Here is a 23,408-nt window from a genome sequence, read left to right on the forward strand (position 1 = left end):
TCTGCTATCTTTGTGATATACAAATATGGGATCCTAATGGATATGTCACAGATATCATATGCAGAAAACATCTTATTTATGGATCTGCTATGGATCATATCTTCCAGGATACTCTCTGAAAGTGTTATGGATATGTGACAGATCCAAAAACTTGTATACTGTTGGATCTTTTCAGATACAGGTCCTTTTTGTCCAGTGTTGGCTATCTGTCATTAGGGTTTTAACTTTTTAGCTCTAGGTTTTTGGCTTATTTAAACACTGTAATTGGATGATACACATATTATTGCAGATATCTGCTGTTTACAGTGTTAACCTTTTGCTCATTATTATAATATCAGATAGCCGACTTCAGTAACTTCATTAGACAAGAACCATGACAAAAAGCATGTCACAGCCATGTGCATCCTTTTTCAGTGTCGTCCTAAAACAGTTTAAGTTGGTCCGATATTTTCTAAATGTGGCACATGGGAATACGTTTCTTCATTTGCAGTGCGTTGAGCTCTCAGGGCCACTGTGTGAACGCCATAATGCAGACAAGTTTTAGATGCAAGACGGCAGTTTCATTTCACCCTAATTTTAAGTGACATCCCAAATTGCACTTTCTAACCATTTTCTCAGTTCCCTAGCCCCCATTACTGGATTTTCAATTTACCCAACACCTTTCCTTTGTAAATTAATTCATAATGCTGATACATTCTGAGTTAATTGATTTGCTATGCACATATGCACAGTGTAAATGAAGTTGGGAAAGTATTTGTATGTGTGCGTGGTGTCAGACAAAATTTTGTAATAATTATTGTGTTTTAGTTTAGTTTAGTTTTTTCATTGCCTGAGACAAGCTATGTAATATCCACTGAATATGTTTCTCCATACTGATAGGAATAGATGTGTTGCAGCCATCAGGGCCTGCAATGGTTTTCAGCTGTTGTGGGCTTTTTAAATTTGTTACAGGCAGCAACACTGATGAGGAGGTTAAAAAAAACATGGTTGTGTTGGTGGAGCTGGTGAGAGAAGTAACCTGTAGATGGTCATGTAAAGATCAAGAACAAGAAATTGAGTGACAGTAGGGAGGGAGAAAAACAGAGCATAATGAAGAGATACTAAGAAGATAAATGTCAGAAGCAAAAGGTTGGAAAAATGCAAAAGTAGAAGAGAGGAGGAGTTGTGTTGGGGATGAGGGTGCTCATTAGGCTGTCAGATCATCCTGCAATTGCCGCTAGGGTTGTGAACACCAGCAACAACATACGGCTCTTTAAGCTACCATTTGACTTTAGGAAGACATGGCCAAGGGACAAAGATTAATCCACCACTAAGAGGTAGGAGTTGCCTCCCACCCCTCCACCACCTGACTCTCTTAGCCTTTTCAGAGCCGTGGGAGGAAGCAGGAAGGATGTAGTGTCAGGCGAGGTGGGTGGCTTAGCCCTGTCAGAGTATCACTGATTATGTTGGATTCATCTTGGGGTTTGACCATGTAACAGGGGACAACCAAGGAATTAATACAAATAGGTTTAAATCATGTATTTGATTGAAAGCCTTCAGGGGCAGACGAGGAGGCATGGTAAAGTAATGATTTTGCTAACACTGAGCCTTCCCATATGGCTTTGCTATAATCTGTAGTGTTAAAAGTCACGCTGGAAAGATGTTTTTTTTTCTCATAAAACTAGGCTGTCTCTGCAGTAGACAGATGTAAATACTTTTGAAATTGGTGCTACATGACCAGAGAAAACAGAGGAAAAAGGGCTATGGCATTCACTTTTCCTAAGAGGCAGAAAACCTATGACTATCAGAAAGATATGCGCGACACCAGACCAATAAATGCTCTCACTGGTGAGTGAAGTCATGCAAAAAAATCTGTTTGACACAATGGGGGCAATCTTATAACAAACAATCTGGTGTTACAGTTTAACAGTAAGCTAAAACGTGCTTCTGAAAACATTTGACATGAGAAGTATGCACCGTAGTAACAGAATCTTGGTTTTATTTGATCATCACACCTTACTGTTTGATCTCAGTTCTTCAACCTCCATTTTCACTATGCTGGAAGCAGTATGGCACCCACCTTCTGTTTACAACATCTTGCTACAGCTAAACAGTGCACTGAAATATGTTTCTGAAGGCATTTTAGAAGAGAAATAGGCAGTGCAGTAACATCATCTGGGTTTCTGTTCGATTAGCACTGCCAAGTGTTAATGTTTGATCAGAGATTGGTTGGAGTTTGTGAGAGGTGGAGTTAGAGGGACAGGTCTGTCTCTTGGTCCACTTATATACTCTTTGGTTGAATCTAAATCTCCAGAATACACTTGCAGACTCGCAGACATTGCCGGCACACTCAGAGGAAGTCTACGATTGCTGAGGGCTGTCCAAATTTACAATTCATCAAGTCCACAAAGGGCCTGAAGCAGACTCTCTGCAGACTTCCAGCGAGGGCAGACTTCACCTGACTTTTAGACCTAAAAGAAACAAAAAAAACATATAATGAATTACTATGTCAAAACAATAATTGAATAATTTAGGCACCAAAAAATATTTAACCACATCATGAAAAATATGCATAGCCTATGTTGTTGTTGGTGTATAGAAAAGTGTTAATATCATTTTGTTCAGAGGCTTTGTCCTGGCAGACTTCAGGCGATAACAGCGAACACGTCACAGACTGTATAACTGATGTCTGCGAGGGCTTAGTTCGCAAGTCTAGAGGGCAAACATTTGGATTCAGTCTGTCCACAGTGGCAGCATGGGTGGCAGGCAGTACAAAAATGTGGAAGTGTAGCCTGGAGTTGAAGCCATTCAAACTCCAACAGATGTCACATTTTGCAGCATGCAGTGGAGTTTTGCCATGAGGGTATGAGGTACGTAGAGACAGACGAAAGTTTACCGCAGTTCATTCACACATCCTACATACATTGTTATGATACAAAACTGGTTACCTTTTGGCAAAATATCACTTTAATTCCCAGAAAAGGTGTCATGAAGTCACTAAACAATCATCACAAAATTGGTAAATTTCCATCATGTCAGGCGTAAGATTCATTTGATATCATGAATATAACAGACCATTTAGATTATGTGTATGACGTAAAATGTGTGCTGTTTTTCACCTGCAATTTATAACTTTCAATGAGAAAGCTCACAGCTGTTCAGTCTGTTACCGATCAGAGCCCACTCACAGCATTCAGATTTTCTTTCATGCTCATTCATTATAATCTCAGTCTTCATTCCTTCTGTTGTTCAGTTTTGCTTCCCCTTTCCTGTCTCAAAAATAATTTGAAGAAGAAAAAACATCCAAGGAGGCTTGACTGTCAGGATTGCTTTTGTTGCAGAAGTAAAACACATTATTTCTGCCAAGGTGCTGCCTTTTCTGGGCAACTGCAGTGGCTTTGTTCTGTTGACTGTTTCTGTAAACCACCGTTTGTTCATGTTTTTCTCTTCTAGGTAGTGGGAGAGTGGCGCTTCAGCAAGATCCACTGTGACATCTTTGTCACCCTGGATGTGATGATGTGTACAGCCAGCATCCTCAATCTCTGTGCCATCAGCATTGATCGGTGAGTTAGCCACTGCACAGATTGTTTAGGCTTACATGTGACACTTCCTGCGTGGATTTTTAATGGAAATCTTTAAGTGCATGACCATCAGAGCCCACATGTCTATATACAGACTAAATGCCTTTTACAAACATGGATTTCACACCATGCACACCACGCAACAGCTCCATTTCATGTTTATTTACATGGATGTGTTTATACACCTCATAACTAATGTCCGCCAGATGTTCCAGAGTTATCAATGTGAATATCTAAAAATGCAGCAATTTCTAAGAATGTGTGCATAATCTGATAACCACCTGTAAAGACAGATTCTTGGGAGAATGAAATGGAAATGCAAAGTTGTGGACTCCTGCTCACTGTCAGAATAAATTAAAGAAGCAGTTACATTTCAGTCCTAGAGCACTGTCAAGTTCTACAGTACATAACACAAACAATAAAATTAAGCAGTATGTTTAGACTTCAACAACCAATCACAGAAGTGGGAAAATCACAGGAACAAAATAATGATCACATATCCAGTAATTAATCTAAAGGCATACATAAAACAAAAGTGCATACTTTAAAAATAAACACATCTTGTGACAGTGAAAACCTGAAATGAGGAAAAGCTGGGAACGGCAACTATATTTATTAGTGAAAAACAGTGAAAAATGGAGAGAATGGAAGGTTTTATTCAGTTTAGGTCTCCGGGTTAAAAAAGAAAATAACAAAAAAAAAACAAAAGCAGTTTTTAACTATGTCTGGCCAGATTTATCTGTAACACATCTAATCTTACTTTTAATTTTTTAACAGAACATTAACACAAGGAACATCAAAATGTCAGGCCTTTTATATATATATTTTTGTGTAAATATAATATTATCATACTAACCAAAGGCAAACACTTAAAATACGATATATGCAATAATAATTAACTTAAAGAGAAGTAATAACATGTAAAATGCCATTAATTTTTCATCTTCCTTCCATTTTATCCAACTATAATAATAATAAAAGTAAAACAGTGAAAACACTGAAAACACAAGTAAATGTGAAAATATGAAAAGTACCTCATCCATAGAAAAAGCATCAGTTTGGTAAAAGCTAAAAGAAATGACCAAATTATTTTACAGAGTAAATTAATGGCAGGTGAAAATCATTTTTCGCTAATCTCCAGTGGTTTGACTTGCTGCAGTGATGTAGACCTGTCCTCAGGGTGTGATCGGTACACTTTGCTATCACAGTTGGGTGTGGTTTCCAGTTCCACAGAGCACACACTGCTCCTCTGGCCCCATCCGCATCCACTGGTAGTGCTGGATATGATCAGACATGCAACAGACTTGAAACTTTTAACCAGAGAGGGCAGTGAAACACTACTTTTCAGCCTGGCGTTAAGTCACACTTAAATAATGAGAGAAGGGTAATATTTATAAAGGACATCAGTGCATCCCAACTTTACTTGATGTAAGAAAATATTTATAAATACATTTTTCATAAGAATAGGGTGCAAGCAGAAAAATAGGCTGAAAACACAATAGTAACAAATTTGCATCTTTTGAGTTTATATCTTGAATGCATAGGGAACACTGGCATATTTACATATTGATATGGAGCAACATTAGATTAATACTAAAATATTAATATAACTATGTCTCTGAAGTCCAAAATGCACTCCACTTTTTTAGCTCTTTTCTTGGTTTCTATCAACACCCGAAGTAAAAATTTCTGGCTATATAGCTGTGAAATGCTCCACTACGCTCACAAGCAAATTGCTTCCTGCCTCTGTCTACAGTTTGATACTGAGGAGGTAGTGTACAGTGGCTATGCTTCTGCTGAAAAACTGTGCAAAGAAAGCGGTGAGAGTGAATCAAAACAATAATGTTGCTGTTAAAACCAAACAATGAGCAACAATTAAAATGATGAAATGCTTTTTAGAGCTGCGGGGAACTTCAAAGCTGACTGATCATTCTCAGTGAGTTTATAATTTGATAATTTTGATTTGTCAATATAAAGATAATAATTAGGGATAAATACATACACAAATGAATAAAGTGCTGTTTAAAACACCAGCTCATGACAGCACCTGTTTTGTCACAAGACCCCTTTCCCCTGGATTCATTAATGCCTCATTCAAAAATAAACTCACGCATTTAGCTGTGTGACTGACATGAGGACTCATTCGTTAATGATGGTGTTTCTATAAAGTAGATCACAAACTGCTGTGGTTACAGCAAAATGTTGTTCACATGAAGTACAAGTAAAGCTTTCAATAATGAACTGTAGGAATTAATTGTTTGACAATGAAGAGCAGTATATGTATTAAATGTGTAAGAGCTCGGTTTGCTCCACATGATGTCTGAAGAATACCAACAACATAATGTTTCCTACATTTTCATTCTGAATTCTGTCAAGTTTATAATTTTATTTGATTTTCTGCTTGGCTGCATTTTACATCTTAAATATATATGCAAAATATATGCTAAGTGTGTTCACACACAAACGAAACTCTTAAATTAGAATGCAAAGGTCTTATATGTGAGGGGAAGCTCATTAAGAAGCACTCTGAATAATCTCATGGTAGATTATTGTTTTCGTGTCTTTGAAATTAATGTAATAAGCCAAGAAGAAAGGCGTCAAAATTAGCATATATATTATTTATCTGACGTGTCTATGTGCTTCTTACTTGTGAGTATGAATCACTGGAAGGAAGAGTTTGACCGTATCAAGAGTCGTTTTCGCTTGTTTGAGCCCGCTGATTTGTAAAAGTTCAGAGAAAAGTCACAATTAAAATGTGTTTCCTTTTGTTAAGTAAACAGTTCCAGGCAACATTGTAATTTGTACATCAAAAGATTCAGACAAAATATACTTTGTTCTTTGTTCTCATTAACCTATGTATACATGTTTCTTTTGAAATTTTGTGACCACACGCCAGGAAAAAAAAGTTAGATCATTATTCTATTGTTGAAAAGATGAAAACATTAAGAGCAGTTGGGAGATGGCCAATGAAATCAGCAACTTGTCTTCAAAAGCAGAAAGCATAAGACAAAACTGCTTTTGTGTAGGAGGTGAATATACACATGCCAAATGTAATTTAATGATGTTCAAATTATGTTTCCAAAAGACAGACTGTTATTTAAGATGAGCCACAAGACACTTTACAACTGAAAGCTGTTCGTATGAAGTACAAGTAAAGTAGGAAGCAATTGTTTAATGTTGAATAGCAGAATATGTATTAAATGTGTAAGAGCTCAGTTTGCTCTACATGACGTCTGAAGAATACCAAGGACACAATGTTTCCCACATTTTCATTCTGAATTCTACCAAGTTTGTAATTTCTGCTTGGCTGCCTCTTACATCTTAAATCTATATGCACAATATATACTAAACATGCACACAAACAAACACAATTTCACCTCTTAAATTAGCATGCAAAGGTCTCAAAAGTGAGGGGACACTCATCAAAGAAAATCTTGTCAGAGCAGTTTGCCGTAAACTTTAGTGATATGTAGTAAGGCAATGTAGTTTTTCTAATTTGTTTATGCTAATAATTTTGGTCCCCATGAAACAGAATTCAGAGAAACTTAAGCTTCAGTGACGTATTTCCCAGTGATAAGGAATGTTTGAGTGGTGTACACTTAGAAAATTTTAGATTTTATCGTAAATGTTATCGATTTAGATCAAATCGTTCACATTTAATTGGACAACTAAAAAGTGCGTAGGCTTAGAGTTTAGCGAAAGATGGAGCTACAGCAGACTGTTGACTTCACATACAAGTCCTTCACCATAATTTAGGTTTGGATAACCAGTTAGAGATTATTTAATTAGACCTCCACCGCATTGTTTTTGAAATGTTATCAAAGGTTTTGCCCACTGACCCCCAAAAACACATCGCTTCCTATCTCCCCGTTTTGCTCTGTCAATGTTAACTACCGCGGCCCACAAACTTTGATGTTTGGTTTTAAAAATACTCTAATACTGTTTTTTGGGGTTTTTTTGGACATCTATTTTGCATATAACAAGAGATACATGATCAGTTAAAACAGGGACACACGATTAAAAGTGTTTTTTCATTTCATTTGGGACTTAAATGCAGTTAGTCATATATGAAATATTTTCATAATGTGAGAAAAACTAAAATCTGTTTAAACTTTTAACATAATGACATAAAATACCAGCTCTTTATGATAATCCCATTAATGTGACATAAAATATGATGATGGTAATCCTGACAAAATGAGTTTGGAGTTTTGCGCCAAGAAAAAGATGGACTGTGAGTTCCTCCTACATCTCCAGTGATTTGAGCATAAAACCTCTGCATCTGTTTAGGGTATCTTAACATTTAGTGTGCAAAAAGCGTAGACATCTGTGTACTAGAGCTTGGTAGCATGTCACATGATTAGATGAGACACAATTTGTCATTTAAATGATCGCACAACTTACAGGTATATTTATGTGATTGATTGGCAACCCTTCAATGATTTTGGTTGATAGATTTTTCCTATGGGGTTGCAGCACTTGATATGGCATGCAAACCTGCACTTTTCTTTAATTAGGAACTGCAGTTGTAATGTATACACCATTCCTGCTGCTATTTATGGCTGATGTGATCGAGACATCTGAGAGGAAAGATCTCTTTTTTTTAACTATTGGTAACAATTAACCATTAATCTAGCGTAGATAATTGTTTTTAATCGCATTAAGATACTTTCATGTGTATGTAGATGTGTCTTTAGAGAGCAAAAATACACTGTGTGTATTCTTGAGGCTCAACAAAAGTGTTGGATGCATTTCCTTCCTTATAAATCATTCACAAAGCTGAGTTAATAGACACCATCTACCTCTCTTCCTGTAATTGTTCTTGGAGCTGTGTGTAAGTACGCTGATACCACCTCCCACCATCACACATTTTCATACAACACTTTTTATGATAACCAATGAATTAGTGGCCCACAAAGGACGTTATGTTCTTAACTGAAAGTTAGGTAATGTAAAGCTACTCTGGTTAGACTTATGACAAGCCACATGGTGATGGCGTACCTTAAATTACTCAAAGGTCACTCAAAGTTCACAAGGTTCAGAAACACCAGTCTCCTTGGGAGCATCCTGTGTTCCCATCAGCACATTGGTCACATGATCCCAGCCTTCCAAAATAAGTGAGTTATTCATGAACTACAAGCTGATCATTACATCGGATATGTATGAAATTCAGTGCATTACTTACTGTTGGAAAATGTTTCCTGCATGAGAGCAACGTGATCAACATGGAATGGGTTCTGTTTTGGGTCTGTGCATCTAATATTGAACCATTCAGAGAAGTTAAACCAAAAATGAATTGGCTCTGAACTGTAAGAGATGGTTCCCAGCTGGATTCAAATAATAGCAGGTTGACATCAATGGGCGTGTCTTTTTCTAGGAGAGTAAGGAGATTTGCAAGTAATAATCTTCTTTGTCTTCCTCTATCATTAATAGTTGTTCAATGCTTGTTTTGTGGATAACAACAAATATCTAATAACAGCTCATAGTTAATATGACCTTCTATCTCGTTACTGCTGTTCACCTCCATTGTGCATTGTGCAACACCATTGATGACACATCTCGATTTGATTGTTCTGTGTTGCATTTTAACTGGAAGCTGTGCTTGCTTTTGTAATGTGTGATAGTTTTATTTGTCTGCATGTATTGATGGTTGATACAGTGTTTCATGCTGCCCTCTTGGGCAGGTTGCTCTTGGAAAAAGATTTTAAATCTCAATGAATCTTTTACCTGTTTAAATAAAGAATATTTATAGATATGATAGTTTGGTTCAAAACTGCTGACAAAGCAGGCTGGCTATCTAGATGACACCAAAAACCAAAGTTAATTCGGTGAAAAAAGGAGTATTACAGCATTTTAGACTTAAGTCAGTTTTGATAAACCATACCAAATAGGCTGATTCTGATTTTAATGTTTAGATCCTTCTCACAGTGTTTTTCTTCTCTTTGTTGGCACATTCTTACATGTCTTTACAAGTTACTGCCGCCAACTATGCATCAGCGTAATAGCATTAAACTGGCAACAGGATTGTTTAATGAAACCTCTGTATGAAATTAAAGGAGACAAAACTGAATGATGTGATCTTCGAGAGGGTGGAGGTGTGTTCCTACCAATTAAAGTCAACAAAGTAACAAACACCACCTTTGTTTTAAGTTGTCCTCTTCACGGGAAGTGCAAGCTCACTTTTATTTCAAACTGATATATTTTTTTCTATGCCTTATAATTTCTTAACCTCAGCTGCGCTATCTCTGTGAAGCTATGTATATATCCAGCCCAAGAACTGTGATACAAGAGCAGGTACATGAAAAAATGTATCTGCCAGTCATGTTCTGGAAATACCTGTTTCTTTTGGCCTTGCACCAACACTGTGCATTAAAATTCCTGGGCTAATCTGAGAGGTATTTCCTTACTCAAGGCTTCTTTTACCCAAGACCATGGCATGGTGTGTCCAACAATACATACATACATGGCATAATACAATTACCTCAGATTTATTCTCACTGTCCTTGTGTGTTTCCATAAAGAAACCCAAACAAAACAGTCTCTTAAAAGCCTTACTCACTTGGTTTTATGTCAGAGTCTTCTCAACCATATAGCACAAAATCAATGCTATGAGATGCTGTAAAAAGCTGTGCATTTCCTGGTGATTATAGCAAGCTCACTAATAAGGTCAACCAGTGTAGCAAGGTTAAATTATAAGGTCCTTAGTGGGAGAAAAACAGAACCAACCGTTTAGTTTCTCCTGTTCATGTAAACTGTAGCTTGCTGCACATGGCTGCTTCCAAAGCACCAGTCCAACATCAAAAGGGATCTGATCAAAGATGACAGGCAAGATCTCCTGGTTTTACCACTTGTGTGCTTCATGTTCTCGGCCCTCTTTTGAGCTAAAACCCATTGATGAATAAAGAGAACTAATAACAGAAAGGGGATAAATTAACTGCAGATCATTAAATGGAAAATGCATTAATTGAAACCATACAAATGTTGTTGTTTTTCTGCGTACCTTCCCTGTTGTCTTGTAAAAAAGTGTCATGCATTTTTCATACATTTAAATTAAATAGGCTATTTTTTCTACACCTCTTGCAGTTACACAGCAGTTGCAATGCCAATGCTGTACAATACTCGCTACAGTTCCAGGAGACGGGTCACAGTAATGATCTCGGTGGTGTGGGTACTGTCTTTCGCCATATCCTGTCCCCTATTGTTTGGTCTAAATAACACAGGTAAGAAAGACTACGATCCATACTGTGAATGTTTTGTCATGGCGGGTGACTACATTAGTGGAGCACTAGTGGCACGTTATTATTCATGAGTGCAACCACTGCACAGTACATAGCACAGCATCTGCAGTACATTGAAGAAACATTTATATTGTGGAGATAGCTGATGTATCTTTTATATGCTTGACCATATTTGCATGAACATTGCACTTAAGAAGAATGACAGTGTTTCCATTTACAATACTGCATACTCTGCAGCATTGTGTTGCAACAGTGACTAGAAGCTAAGCATTACAGTAAATTATTACATTAGACTGACATGTATTTTGTGAGCCACAGCCTTTTGGGTTGCTTTCAGAACAGAGGCTTTAACGGAGAATTACACTAAAAGCAGGTTCTGATTAGTCTTCGTGTTGTTGACCAGCTCCTGTGGCTAAGTTCCTATCTGTTTGAAGCTCCACTCATCCTTCTAGTGCCTTGATGTATTGTTGACTCAGCCAGTACTCAGCCATTTGCATTTGTGAGCTGCACGACTGCTTTTTAAGTTATAACAAATTATATTAAAAATATTTCTACAATTTCTTACCAAGGGATTGAAAGTTTGTAGCACTATTAAGGAGCACAGAGGTCTGTTGATCAGATACAGATTGTGGCTAACATTTCTACACGTGAAGCTGTGTTCAACTCTCCTTCCCTCCTGGCTTGTGTGAGAAACTTTTGCCGTGAGAGCACAAATTTAAACATTTATAACATATTTGTTTTTCATTTTTCATAGGCTTAAGACTTTTTTCATACACCGGGTAGATATATTTCTCTCAAATTTGGTCACAGAGCACCTCTCTTTTCCAAGATAATCCATCCACCTTACAGGTGTGGCATATCAAGATGCTGGTCAAACAGCATCATTGCTGCATTGGTAGCACATCCAACTGGCTTCACAACTGCAAACACCACATATCCAGCATCGTCTCCCGCAAGTGTCTGAAACCAGCCACCTGAACAGCTGATGCAACTATTGGTTTGAAAATCCAAAGAATTTCGGCACAAACCATTAGAAACCATCTCAAGAAAGCTTATCTGCATGCTCATCTTCCTCACTAGGGTCTTGATCCGAAAGTAGTTTGTTGTTGTAACCTACTTGTGCGGTTTTAAGGCCGCTTGAATGTTCCATATTAAGGGAAACAACATTGGAGGAATCATATGGTAGTGAAATGGACGTTCAATTCATGGTCATCAGTAACGATGTTGTTTAATCAACATATTCATATGGCAAACCTGTCAGGTGGATGGATTATCTCGGAAAAGGAGGAGTGTTTACTTACACTGATTTTAACATTGTGACCAAAATTTGAGAGAAATGTATATACTGAGTGCATAAAAAAGGTATTATATTTTTTAGTGAACCCAGTGAGAAATGGTAATAAAATACACAGAAGTGTTTAAATTTTTCTTTCACAATGTGCCTTTCAATTACCAACGCACACGCTGTCACAAGCTCGTGTGCATGCCATCTGAATTGCAGCTCAGTGACATCTACAGGGAAATATCAATATGTGAATAGGGAATCAAAGGGATATTTAGTGTGTAACTTCCGTAAAATTGGGGGGAGCTTGCCAGAGACGGATAAAAGAAATAACTGTCAAAAGGCTCTGATATCCTGATTTTTACTCTTTTTATAAGGGTAAAGGTCTAAAGACACTGAATGCTACATTTCTTGTAGCTTGTAATGGAGGTTTTTTTTTTAATTATTATTTAACAGGATTATGCAGACTTTGGGAAATTCCCTCCAGAGCTACAGAAGAAACACCACTGTTCTCACAGGCTGAGTAGTACTCATCCTGACATGTAGACCAAATTTCAAATGTAAAACCAAGTTGCCCCTTCAGTGGACAGCCCGCTCTACCTCCTGACACCCTGAAGTGTGAAGATAGCAAGTTGTTAACGTGTACTACACAATTACGGTGACATTGACAGTATCCATGACGACTCAGTTGTTATCTGAGCCTGTGTGGCAACAGTTTTTGTCTAATCTGGAGCTGCCTTAGGGTCTGAAGTTTACTTGCTCCACTCTGAGTCCAGAAATGGACAGCTCTGTCCAAACACTGTCACCTCAGTGTGTGTGCGTGCGTGCGTGTCTGTCTCTGGTGTGAAGGAAGTCGAAAAAATTACAGTGATGTTGCTCTGGGCGAATTTGGCTGGCTTTAAAAGTAAATCGGTAACATCTAAAATTAAAAAGCAACCAGGGCAGGCAGTTTAAAACTGATATGATCTGTACATTTGGCAGTAGATAGAAGCTCTATGGCAGCCTCCTGGATTGGCTATAAGGCAGTTTTTTTGTAAGGTCAGTTGGAATAAAAAGGATTGCAATGGTCTTGGTGAAGAGGAGGGAGGAAAGAAATAGAATGGATGACCACCAGATGAGGGGAGTATAGGAACATGGTGGATTAACTAAAATCACAGTGACCTTGGTGACAGAAATATAACAAAACTTTATTTTTTAATTATTTAATTTGAGTTGAAACAAATCACACAGTCTGAGGCTTTTATTCACCCTGTTCTTCTCTCCACAGCTACTCGTGATGAGTCATTCTGTGTCATCGCCAATCCAGCCTTCGTGGTATACTCTTCCATTGTGTCCTTCTATGTTCCCTTCATCATCACTCTGCTGGTTTATGTGCAAATTTCCGTGGTCCTGAGGAAGCGCAGAAAACGTGTTAACACAAAGCCAAAGCAGCGTGTCTGTCAGGCTGCCGACCCTGATGCGGCCACTTCGCTGAGGGTGAGCATGCAATATGGCTGCTGTTTACGCTTTTACAAATTCAAAGTGAAATGAGATCTTTATTTTATTATGCTGTCTTTATTTTTTCCAACATTTTATTATGACGTCTTTTCCACCAATGTAAGATAAGAACGCTGTGCCCTTTGCGTTCAGTTGTTTCTTTATGAAACTGAGGTCAATCATTTTCTAAACCTCATTACACTTGATGGTTTTATATACAGGTATATATTACATAACAACATACCACAAAGTGGAAAACCCAGACAAGAAGAGAATTGATTTTCTTTGGAAAAAGAGTCGATAATATACAGAGATTGAAAGGGCAAGGTTCAGTTACACCTAAGGCATTTTAAGTGTTCTCCATATGTAAATCATATACTCTATAAGTGGCTCAATTTATGACAACAATTTTAATCATAATGTTAGATTTACTGTTCATGTTTGCTGTTGAAAGCCATCATACAACTTTAATTACGATGGCCCTCAAACGACCTTTTGCTTTTCTGCTTATTGATTTTTGTGACACATTGCAACTCCATGGGCTCTGCACAGGAAGCCAAGTAATGCTTTTGATCCAGTGAACTATGCTACTCATGTTCATGCATGGCTTCACCATGTGGTTTCTGCATGTGTGAATAAGTGTGTGTGTGTGTGTGTGTGTGTGTGTGTGTGTGTGTGTGTGTGTGTGTGTGTGTGTGTGTGTGTGTTTGTAATGGAATAGGGTCAGTGAGAACTTTTATAGCTGACATGGGAGTTTAAAAGGATAAATACTGCACATTATTGCACAATTTCATGATCTGTGATGTCATTACATGGCAGAATACTGACAGATTATGTACATAATCTTTATAAACTAACATAATTTGTACCAAATTTCACTTTGTGGGACAAGTTTGCATCATCTTGGTGGTATTACCTCATACAATGTATTACACTGTCAGGTCAATGGACTTGCAGCTGCAGCTGAAACTGCAGATCAGATTCTTGCCTAACAGCCTTTCTGTAGCAAAGCTCCTTGAGGCCTCATTTGACCCGGTAGGCTACCTGTGCTTAGACAGCCTTTTTGTCAGTTGTGCTTTCACACTGTACCCTCTCCTTGCCTGACGCAGCTTCTTTCATTCCAGGATAAGTGCACTCATCCAGAGGATGTGAGGTTGTGCACCATGATTGTTAAATCTAACGGGAGTTTTCCAGTCAACAAGAAGAAAGTGGTGTGTGCACTTTTTTTGTTCTGTAAAGGCTGAAAGCATGAGAGTTTATTATCCCTTTATTACCTGCTATTTTAAATGCCACCCATTATACAGTAACATAAATAAAAAATGGCCTGAATCCATGTTTCTGTGCTCATCCTGACCTTGCTCAGATATTCATCAAAGATGGAGTCATTGAGGGGGAAGACCTGGAGCTGGATGAGCTGAACAACAGTGGCAGCAGCCAGAGACAGAAGCAGCAGCCACAGTGTGCTCTCGGAGACACTCCAGCCACAAGCCATCAGCAACTGATGCTCAACAAGGCCGACGCCAGTCCCACCTCCACACCTCCCACACCCCCTGAGGATGGCCAGAAAGCAGAAAAGAACGGAGATCCTTCAAAGGAGGCCCTGGGGGATCCAGCACCTGTTGTGACCAAAGCCTTCCAGACGCAGGCCTTACCTAACGGCAAGACTCAGAGCTCTGTGAAAACCATGAGCAAGAGGAAGATTTCCCAGCAGAAGGAGAAAAAGGCCACTCAGATGTTAGCCATTGTCCTCGGTAAGCTAGTTCAGTATGTTTTTAACATTCACATTTGGTGTAAATTATTTTTAATAAGTGACATTAAAGTTGAACAAAATGCTGTTTAACGTGTGTATGCACATCAAAGTGGAACTGATGCTGTGCGAAAAGAAGCTTTTCCACAACCAAATAACTATTTTATCAACTTTGCACGTGCAAAACAACATGCAGTGTTTGAAACATTGAGCCAGTAGAGGATTCTGTTTAAACTCATCTAGACTAAATATTTGTTTTTCTTCTAGTTAACCACCGTGTAATCCTCTAATGTACAATATCGAAAACTATTTTTCTTTAGCACAAGCCCCAAGCATCTTTGGGTTCTTGGCTGCTACTACACATGTCTTTATTTCAATCTCAATGTTTCCTTTTTTTTGGTAAGGCCTTAAAAACAAGTGATGCAATGAAAAGAAATCATTCTGAAGACTTGTATTTTAGAGTCCAACTCCACCTGTATTTGGATGTCAAAAATGAGAGCCTGCTTCTTCTCCTATCTTTTTTTCTAATGCTCCCATTCTTTCTTTTATCTTCTCAGGTGTATTCATCATATGCTGGCTGCCATTTTTCATTACGCATATCTTGAACACCCACTGCACAAAATGCAAGGTTCCTGCTGAGATGTATAACGCTTTCACTTGGCTGGGCTACGTGAATAGTGCTGTAAATCCCATCATCTACACCACCTTCAATGTCGAGTTCAGAAAGGCATTCATTAAGATCTTGCACTGCTGAACCGCAGCATCACTTGTCTGATCAGACTGAGGGAAGAGCGATACATAAAAAGCATCTCTTCTGGCAAATACCTCATCCTGTTAAGGAAAACGCACCACAGGGGGAAACCGCGATCTGCTTTCTAAAGTATTCGAGCTGAGTGACTGAAAAAACTGACAGTGTCTTACTGAAAAGCATGTTGGCTCTATATGTGAATTGTTTCGTGGAGTCCTGTTCTCCAGATCACTGAATGTAAAACAAGAAATGTCTGTAACAATGACCTGTTTCATGGAGAAAAGAAAAATGTAACATTGTTCTCTGAAATCATCGTACTTGTTGCGTAAGGAGCCATCTGTGTATACCACACACATACAAGTTGCTAACTGCTATTTATTGTGTGTGTACTTTACGTTTTTGATGGCGGAAAAATACTGCAAATCTTATAGATATCAAGTCAGTGTTCATTGCAGTGTTAAAACTGATTTGTGAGCTCTTAATTAAAACAATTAAATTAAAACAATCTCTGATTGGAATGTTTGTTACAAACGAGACGATTTACCTGCTGTATGATGTGGCTATGCTGATATCCACATATTTGCAATTTTATAAATTTAAAAAATCATATATGACTATTATTATTATTATTATTTGCTGTACATAGTTTTTCTTAAACATTAACTGTGATTATATGCCTGCAATGGAAATGTGATGCATGCTACACTGCTCCTCGACTTGACTTCTCATGAAATGTATGTTTAACAAAAAAAATTACAAAAGATGTCCAATAAATGAAGTGATGAGACACTGTAAAGTGCCACATGTATATCAGTGTTCACTGTGTACATACAGATACACCCACAAATGACTTAACATCACTCAGCAGCCTCTCTCTTATTCCCAGGACTGGTTCGCAGTATGAGAAATGGTGTTTACTGGAAGTAACTCTGCTGCAGTAGAGTCACTCTGTGGCAAACTAATGATCTGTATGTGGACTTTACTGCTTCCAGGTATAATCATCTGGATGTGTTCAACTCCCGAAGCAGCTCCCAGGGGTCTTTGCTGAGTAAGAATGAGGTGAACTTGGCAAAAGTGAAATAATAGATACAGTAAGGCATCTATGTGTGTTGTTTGGGGTGAAAACTCCTGCATTTCATTTCAGTTCCAACAATAAAAAAAATATGTTAATGTTTTGATGAGTATCAGCAAGAGAGTACTGTAGCTTAGTGTTATCACAGTATATGTAATTGTCCGGCAATATATTCCATTCTAGACAAAAAAAAATGTCTGCAGCAAGTGTTTTTGCTTTTTTATAAAGGGATATTTTTGGGAATCAGAGTGTAAAACACATAATTGTCCAGGTGTTTGGTGATTTCTGTTTCCAAAGTCTCACAATGATGTAGAATGCTTCCTTTAAAGACACTTTAATTTTGTTACAACATTGCGATCCCAAATTGGTTCTTTGGGTACAGAGGTATAAAACTGACTCAGGAGTATGTCACTGAATAAATAGTCTCAGTCTCTCCCATGGGATGTTTGATGCATACTATAAGAATAACAAAAAGCATTTAGGTTGGTAAGATCCACCTTGGATGCTCATGCTGTCTAAATCCCTCTTGATTCAATTTATATTTGTATATGAATTTATTCCTTTGATTGCTCTTTTACTGGTCATCTTTGTGATTTTTTTTTTTTGTTATGAATTGCCTGTTTTGATAAATTAGATAGTTTGCAAAGCACTGGTCCTTTGGTTATAGCCACATTGGAGTGACTGAGGCTACTTCTTCAGCACAGTGGTTCATATATCTTACAAAATAGCACTCCACAAATGCTGTCATGTACTTAATTGTCATGTACTTAATGTAAAGTTACTTTAGTTAGGTTAAGAAAGAAAAACATGGTGACAACGTACCTTAAACTAACTCAAAGTTTACTTTAGTTTCACACGGCTCCAGTCCTGTGTTTGTTGATCAATCAAACCTGCTTTATTATGTGCACTAATTCCATCTTTGCTCCCATCAATACATTGATCATTGATTGCAGCCTATTACACGTGTTATAAATGAATGAGTGTCTCATGTTTATATGACTTATCAATAAAGTGTGGTGCATTGCTTTTCCTGGTGTATGTACGAATGGCATGAGAACAGCCTGGTCTCCTTAATAACACACACCTGAGTTAGTTTAATACCTCTTTTCCTGATGACGACCCATTTTGGACTCAAAACTTTTTTTGAATGTAATAAAGTTAAAATTATTTTCAGAGAAGCATTCGACAGTGTAGCAAGTTATTTGGAGGTAGAATGTTTGTTGGAAAAGGTCATTTTGTTGTGATGGAGAAAAAAAAATAAGTTGACTAATAGAAATAAACTTTTGAAAATAAACTTTACAGTGTGGTGTTATGTCCACTTTAGGAGTCAGAATACACTGTCAGTGTCCATTGCTTATACTTAATCACTGTGTAGCAGTCCCTTATTCTGTGGTACTTGCTGTCATTTCCATTTTCCCAATTCATTGTAGCTGGATGCAATAGTGCAGAGTTAATTGCAGGATTATTTAGATCACCTGTTGCACAGGGTGTGGGGACTGACTCCTCGTTAAGAAGTGAGAGCAGCTTGGTGCATTTTCCTCTGACTAATCAGGGTGTGTCAACAGCCTTTCTGGGGGCTTAAGAGAGGCGAGGAAATGCAAAGTCAGGACACTGATCTTTCCTCAATTGAATGCAGGCCTCATGTTACCAGATACTGTGAGAAAGAAACTCTGGTCTCTGGGCCCTTTCAGACAGTCCCTTTAAGGTGATTTTGTGCATTTTGAAACCTAAGGGGAGGGAATGCTATAGCTTTTACACTCGGTCACCTGCATCATGGCAGTTCTTAGTGTCTTCATGCAAGATTTTTTACATGCTTAATGTTGACCTAGAACCGCAGGCTTTATATAGTGATTTTGTTATTGCTTTATTTTAATGAGACCAAATATAACCCCTACCCCCATTTATGAACAACAGTTCTGAAAAATTCATATTCTTGAAGAAACATTATTAAGTAGGTATTTTCTGTGTGACCGGTCTTGAGATTAGTTTCTACAAGTGACTACTTGTAATATAATGTGGTTGGGAATCAGTTCTCAGAACCAGCTGAGGTGTGGAGAATCGCCAGCACAACTCAAGTGTAACATCAGTCTTTGTGAGGACTGAATTCAGTCCAAAGACAGTTTAGCATTGCATCATTTTCAGGAAAAAAAAATTACAGAACAGCAAGATACAGGATCAGAGCCAGTAACAACATCAATAAGAACAACATAGTATTGTAGTTCCTGTAATGGTGTGAGCAATCACAGAGTCCAACCCCGATGACAGATGTAACAGAATAAAATGTTCTCACTTTTCAAGGCAATTCATCAGTTGTTGTGAGAGCTGCTGCTGCTCAAAGAGGGTTCTCCGGAAAAGCAGGCGACCCATTTTTTGTTGTGATGTGTTTGAATTGAAAGAAACTAAAATGTTTTGCACTGATGAATAGATGTCAGATGACCTAAAAGTTTTTCACCAGTCCAGCAGCAGTAAATGACTACAGTGCAATGGGGAAAGAAGTACTCATATTTGTATATACTAAATTAGTTAAGGCTGTAGCTGTGAAGGAAAGAGAGTTAGATCTGACGTTGTGTTAACATCACGAAGGCAGCCTGTCACTCAAGCATCCCCACTCTTTGGCCCTTAAAATATAACCGTGAGTTATTTAAAAAAAAAAGCAAGTCACCCCCCCTACTGACATTTCACCATGAGTATCTAAAGGGATTATACCTGTTTTGAAGCCGGACATAAGTGGCCATTCAGTGAACTGCACTTTTTGGCACTTCCGCATTGGCTTCATTTTTCAGGCTCTGAGGCTGTTGCTGTTTGTTTTTTGTTGATGTTAATGTTAATGTTAATTATTAGGTTTTTTTTTGCAAGGAGAGATATATCTTAAGCTAGACCAAATAAATGTTAGCTTTGCTTAGCATGAACACTGAAAACAAAAGAAAAATGGCATTTTGCAGACGTTGGATTTTGTTTTCCATACACAATGGCTAAATGTTGTTAATCCGCCAGCTCTGGTGTGTCCAGTCTTTGTGCTAAACAAACTTTCATCTGGTGCCACCCTTAAACGGACAAATGAGAGTGATATTGATCTTCTTATCCAACACTCAGCCAGTAAATAAAATAGTTAATGTATTTCCCAAAATGTTAAACCATTCCTTTAACTAGAATTACAGATTATTTGTGATGGTGAGGTGGGATGAAGGTTATTGTTTTAACCTTAACCTTAAAGACTTGGTAGCAGTTGCATTTTCTTGTCTGCCGAAGTACAGGGAATAAAAGCTGTTGTAGATTCCTGATTACAATACAAAACCTAACTTCTTTTCATGTCCGCTTTTCTAAATTGAACAACAGCAGAATCAGAAGTGAAGGTGTTGTTGGTTTCACTGAGCCCCTGCAGGCAGCACCTGACTTATACGGTGTACTTTGTGACACAGCTTAATGGACTTGCACCATCTCTTTGGACATTTGGATTTTATTTGCCCCCTGGTAAAAAAATATCAGAGCAAGGTTGTTACGGAAGAGCCAGAACACAGTTTTTTTTTTATGACAAAGAAAAAAACTATGTTCTCTGTTAACACAGTCAATGAAATGCAATTTGGTGCCTCATATTTCACTATAGGTGCTCCCACTGGGACACCAGGAGGTTTAAAGCTTACTGTGTAAAAAGTATATCCTATTGTACTATTCTGTCATATACACTCCTCTTACAGCATGGTTTATGTGTCTACTTTACTGGCACAGATCCATATATGATCCTTTTGTAATTCTCTCTGCTATAAATGGATCTCCCATAGACCTGTGTGACACATGTAGTATTCCCATAATGAAATCCCTGGGGGGAAATTTCCACACACTGGACCAGCTCCATTCATGTCTGGCGCTTACTGTGTCTTGGCACTGCTCCCATTTTCATTGCCACTGAATAATTTTAATTAGCTGCTGTACTCTTTAACAATTTGTAAGTCCTTTTATTTATGAATATCTTGGCTTGTCAATTAGTCGAAATCAAGCATGCATAACATGCACAAAGCTACTGTAAAGCCCTAAAGGACTCCATTTTAATTTCTTGATGATTTTGGGGGCTATTCATATCTTTTGGGTTTGTGGAGTCTTTGTCAGGTAAAACGTATCAACACATAACTGTTATTGACCTGCATTATGTCCCTGACTTTGGTATCCATTAATAAATTAACTTGAGATTTAACACCAGAATCACATCTGACTCTATAAATAGTAAGAACTTACACAGTGAATGCAAGAATCACACGCTGCAATTCACACTGACAAACACAGGCGAGGAGACAAAGACACACTCTGACACATATAGAAACATGTTTAGGGATTATTTCTCACAATGCTCAAGAGCTTAAATTGTAATGCTGTCTTTTTGTACTCATTCTTTTTTTTTGTCAGTCTGTAAACTGCTGTGGTTTTGACCCCTCTCTTATCATTGTTGCTGTGGGGCCAGCTCCATGTTTCTGATTACATCCGGAGAAATCTCTTGAAGGCTGGCCAACGTGCCCTCAGTGTCACTCTCTCTGCAGCCCTCAAGGGCTCCAATTCAAGCAGCATTGATATACTGAAGCTCTATTTCAACCGGTGTTACCTACAACACAGGCCCACACTCATGAGATACGTCCACACAAACTTTCAAGGCCCTGTCCATCTCTGGCCCGTCTTTTAATGCCTCTATCATTCCACGTGTCCAAGCAGTGGTGCTCATCAGTGATTTATAACGATACACACTATATCATTATTCCTGCTGTAAGGAATATCAATAGGCAATGTCGATCACAAAGGGGTAGCCTTGGATGTGCATGAAGGGAAATGCTGCAGCACAAAACAGAATCCTGAAGGAAAGACTTCCTTATCTGTCTTCCCCTTCTCTTCCCACTTCAGTCTCCAGTGGGGGTTTTCCCTTGTCACCTCTGCATAGTCTCTGGTTATGTGGAGCTCAGTGACAGGCACGTCCAAAAATAGTCCCAGAGGTTGGCGAAGAAGAGTTCAAACAGAGGTGGGACACAACATCACTGCTGTTCAAGCAATATGGAAACTCTTAATAACCTGAATCATGATAGCTTGCCTGAATTATTAAAATATTCCTTAAGCAAAGGACTAAGTCCTTGAGAATGATTACTGCTGGACCATACACCAGTGGCATTTATTATCTGCCTGGACCCTGCAGGATGTGTGCTTAGGGAGACAAAGCAGCACAATATGGTAATATCTGGCTTTGGAGAATTTATCCTTAAAAGTCTAATAGTGCCAAACTACATTGTTCTACCTGCTCAGGAGACACAAAGTGCAAATGTAAAACAGGTTACTTTGTCATAAGTATTCATTGCATTCATCCATTTGCTTACTTATTTATTTAGTTAATTTAATTCCCCAATTTTCATGTGTTAAAACACCACTCAGTACTCACTCTGTGGTACTGCACTGGTAGAGGCCAAGAAATATCTTGTTTCTAATATAGTCCTCACAAGAGAATCTGTGAAATAACAACCTGTTCTCATTTCAAACTTGTAAAATAGCAGCGCTGTCAGTGCTTTTGGTATGAGTGCGCAACGACAAAAGGGACCTTTCACCTGTGCATGAAGTCAGGTGAGAACCCAGCCAAGCAGAATTAGTTTAAGTGTTAATATATGCTTGCAGATGGCTGCATTCTCATAAAGCGCCCAGGTGCAACGTCACTTGAGAATGCATCCATCACCTGCATTTGCATTTGTTGATGTCCCAGCCGTGGTTGCCATGTGCTGTTCTTACCTAAACACAGCCAGGTGCCACATCATCCCAATATTTGCATTTGTCGACATCATTGTTGCAGCATCCTGGGGCGTATAGATGAAGAAGGATACCTAATTTGAAATATGTAAATTAATGGCACATGCACTGACAAAGCTGCAACATGTTATTAGTTGGGATGAGAACATGCTTGCAATGACAAATATATTACGGAATATTGGCTCAAATGGTTAGTTGGGAGGCGGGCCTCTGAAGTATTTCCAACTCAGACTTTTGCTGAGAAATTATTTTAGGCCACAGTTAATTACACAATGCAGAATTGTCCAATACTGTTTGTAAACATGCCTGCCAGTGAAAGTAAGTACCCAACCCAAAATTCTTTCTCCTTTGGTGTCTTTTGCCTTGTCGTATTGGCTTTTTTATACTACCTCACACTTCTAGTGGGGTCAGAAGTGATGATTAAGATGGATTACTTCTTTGTGAGTCTAGAGCCCACATTGTTTTTTAGAAAAATCAGGTCATCAGTTAATTTAATTTTTTGATTCAATTTGAAAG

At 38.2% G+C, this 23,408-nt stretch overlaps 1 protein-coding gene across 1 annotated transcript in view; it reads left to right on the forward strand.

Annotated features, from left to right (window-relative positions):
• The window catches only part of drd2a (dopamine receptor D2a), a 58,326-nt gene extending 41,736 nt beyond the window's left edge, over window positions 1-16,590 (forward strand). Inside the window, exons 3-8 of the mRNA XM_042486717.1 lie at window positions 3,433-3,542; window positions 10,644-10,780; window positions 13,348-13,556; window positions 14,681-14,767; window positions 14,920-15,307; window positions 15,861-16,590. Coding sequence (XP_042342651.1) covers window positions 3,433-3,542; window positions 10,644-10,780; window positions 13,348-13,556; window positions 14,681-14,767; window positions 14,920-15,307; window positions 15,861-16,057 — 1,128 coding nt within the window. The 3' untranslated portion in view covers window positions 16,058-16,590. The remainder of the gene's footprint in view (window positions 1-3,432; window positions 3,543-10,643; window positions 10,781-13,347; window positions 13,557-14,680; window positions 14,768-14,919; window positions 15,308-15,860) is intronic.
• Window positions 16,591-23,408: the final 6,818 nt, after the last annotated feature.

This window comes from Plectropomus leopardus, chromosome 5 (genome assembly GCF_008729295.1).
Source record: "Plectropomus leopardus isolate mb chromosome 5, YSFRI_Pleo_2.0, whole genome shotgun sequence".
In the NCBI taxonomy this organism is placed as follows: Eukaryota; Metazoa; Chordata; class Actinopteri; order Perciformes; family Serranidae; genus Plectropomus; species Plectropomus leopardus.